Source organism: Cannabis sativa, chromosome 5 (genome assembly GCF_029168945.1).
Source record: "Cannabis sativa cultivar Pink pepper isolate KNU-18-1 chromosome 5, ASM2916894v1, whole genome shotgun sequence".
NCBI classification, from domain to species: domain Eukaryota; kingdom Viridiplantae; phylum Streptophyta; class Magnoliopsida; order Rosales; family Cannabaceae; genus Cannabis; species Cannabis sativa.
In genome coordinates, this window is record NC_083605.1 from 68,029,422 (window position 1) to 68,031,387 (window position 1,966).

General features: G+C 26.9%; 1 protein-coding gene across 1 annotated transcript; it reads left to right on the plus strand.

The window, feature by feature from the left end:
* The first annotated feature begins 342 nt into the window (after window positions 1-342).
* LOC133038459 (pEARLI1-like lipid transfer protein 1) lies at window positions 343-696 on the plus strand. Its single transcript, XM_061116621.1, has one exon. The coding sequence runs from the start codon at window positions 343-345 to the stop codon at window positions 694-696; it is 354 nt and encodes a 117-aa protein (XP_060972604.1).
* Window positions 697-1,966: the final 1,270 nt, after the last annotated feature.

Here is a 1,966-nt window from a genome sequence, read left to right on the forward strand (position 1 = left end):
TTTCAAACCATACTTTTGAATTACAAACTATATCCTAGCAAGAAAAACTAACATTCAATTACAAAAACTATATGTAACAAGTAAAAGCCATATATTATACTTATCAATTCCATGCCTATAAATAATACTTGAATTTAGTTTGACACTTTTCAATACTCTAAATTAGCATGTATAAAAGCACATCACATTCAACATCTTTCATCAATTAATCAATTTATCTTGAGCTAATAAAAAATATTTTCAAATCCTTTTAGTAATTATTTATACATTTTGAAAAATATGAATTCTAAAGCTCAAATATCCATAGTTTTCTTTCTGTCCCTCAATTTGGTGTTCTTCACCATGGTTAGCTCCACTTGCCATAATGGCATTTGCCCACCACCACCACCTGTGGGTCATCATAGACACCACCTATCACCTCCTAACTCTGGGACAATATGTTCATTGAACCACCTTAAATTTGGATGTTGTGGAAACTTGATAAGTAATTTTGGAGACATTATTGTTGGGACTCCAGGGAGCTCACCCTGTTGCAACCTTCTCCTAGGTCTAGTTGATCTAGAAGCTGCTGTATGTCTTTGCACTGCCCTTAAAGCTAATGTTTTGGGTATCATCAATCTTGATGTTTCAATTGCAGTAGAAAAGTTTCTTAGCATCTGTGGCAAGGACATGCCCTCTGGTTTTAAGTGTTTTTAGTAATATATATTTCATAAATATAACTATTACATAATTTAATGAATATGTTTTGATCGGTTAATGGCTAATCTTGTGTCATTAACAAGAATCATAATAATTATTACTACTACTAATGTTCCTACTACAACTATTCTTATGTATCTTATATGATTTTTCTTGTTTTTGTCTTTCTTTAATATTTTTACTATTATGGAAATGGATGTTGGTTTGGAAACCGATGCTAATTTCAACGTAGTCGGTTTTGTACTGACGCCCAATCCTTCTAATTTGTTGTTGTGGTGTTTTTTGTTATATTTACTATACTATGAGTATTGTATCATCTACAATAATAAACTCAATCAATGCTCATAATCTTTAAGATCATACATCTTATTTAATGCATTGTATAGATTTGCACTTATCTCATTAGTTAATAGTTTGTCACTAATTCTCCAATAATAGCCTTCACCTTTCTATCAATTGAAAATCTCTTATCACCCATTATTTAACCCATTATTAAATCATCCAAAATCGCACATATAAATGTTATGTTACCCTAAGGGGTAAAGTGGACATGTTTTAGGCTCATAATACTAACAGTAGTGAATTATGATTTAATGATCGACTCGATATATAGTTATTAAAGTTGTACTATGTGTCTCAAATATCATTAATTAAGTCGATCATCTCATTGTAATTCTAATTACATAATAGTCACTATACCATATTTTTTGAATATTAGGTTTTTACTTTTTGTTTTATTATTATTATTAGAATTTTTTGTTTAACATTATTAAACATTCAATTGACATTTAATTATTATATATAAGATATTTATTTAGTTAGTAACAAAAGTTTTATTCAAATTTAAATTTTCAAATCAAAATTAATATGAGTAAATAAATAAATAATTTTATTAGTATATAGATATTTTTAGTTGATATGTATAATTAATTTTATTATTATAATAAATTTTAAGTAATAAATATGAATGGATCGATGAATTATTATTTTTAATCACTAAACAATATTGATATGTATTTATTTAATTTTTGGTATTTTAGAATATAAATAATTTTATTGTCCATCTAATTTTTGTTTGTGGCATTGAAATAATGACAGCACCGAGAGTGAAGAGTGATAAAAGGATTCTTACGTATCAAAAAAAAAAAACTAACTGTGACATTAATTTTCATCGTCCAAACTTCTTTTTCTTTTTTAATAAAATGTTTTTTTTTTCTGTCCATGCAACTTACCAAATTTAGAGTCTCTCTTTATATCATTGAAAAAA

Bases quoted from the DNA above. Each gene is read 5' to 3' on its own strand.
- LOC133038459 (XM_061116621.1), top strand. From the start codon at position 343: ATGGTTAGCTCCACTTGCCATAATGGCATTTGCCCACCACCACCACCT.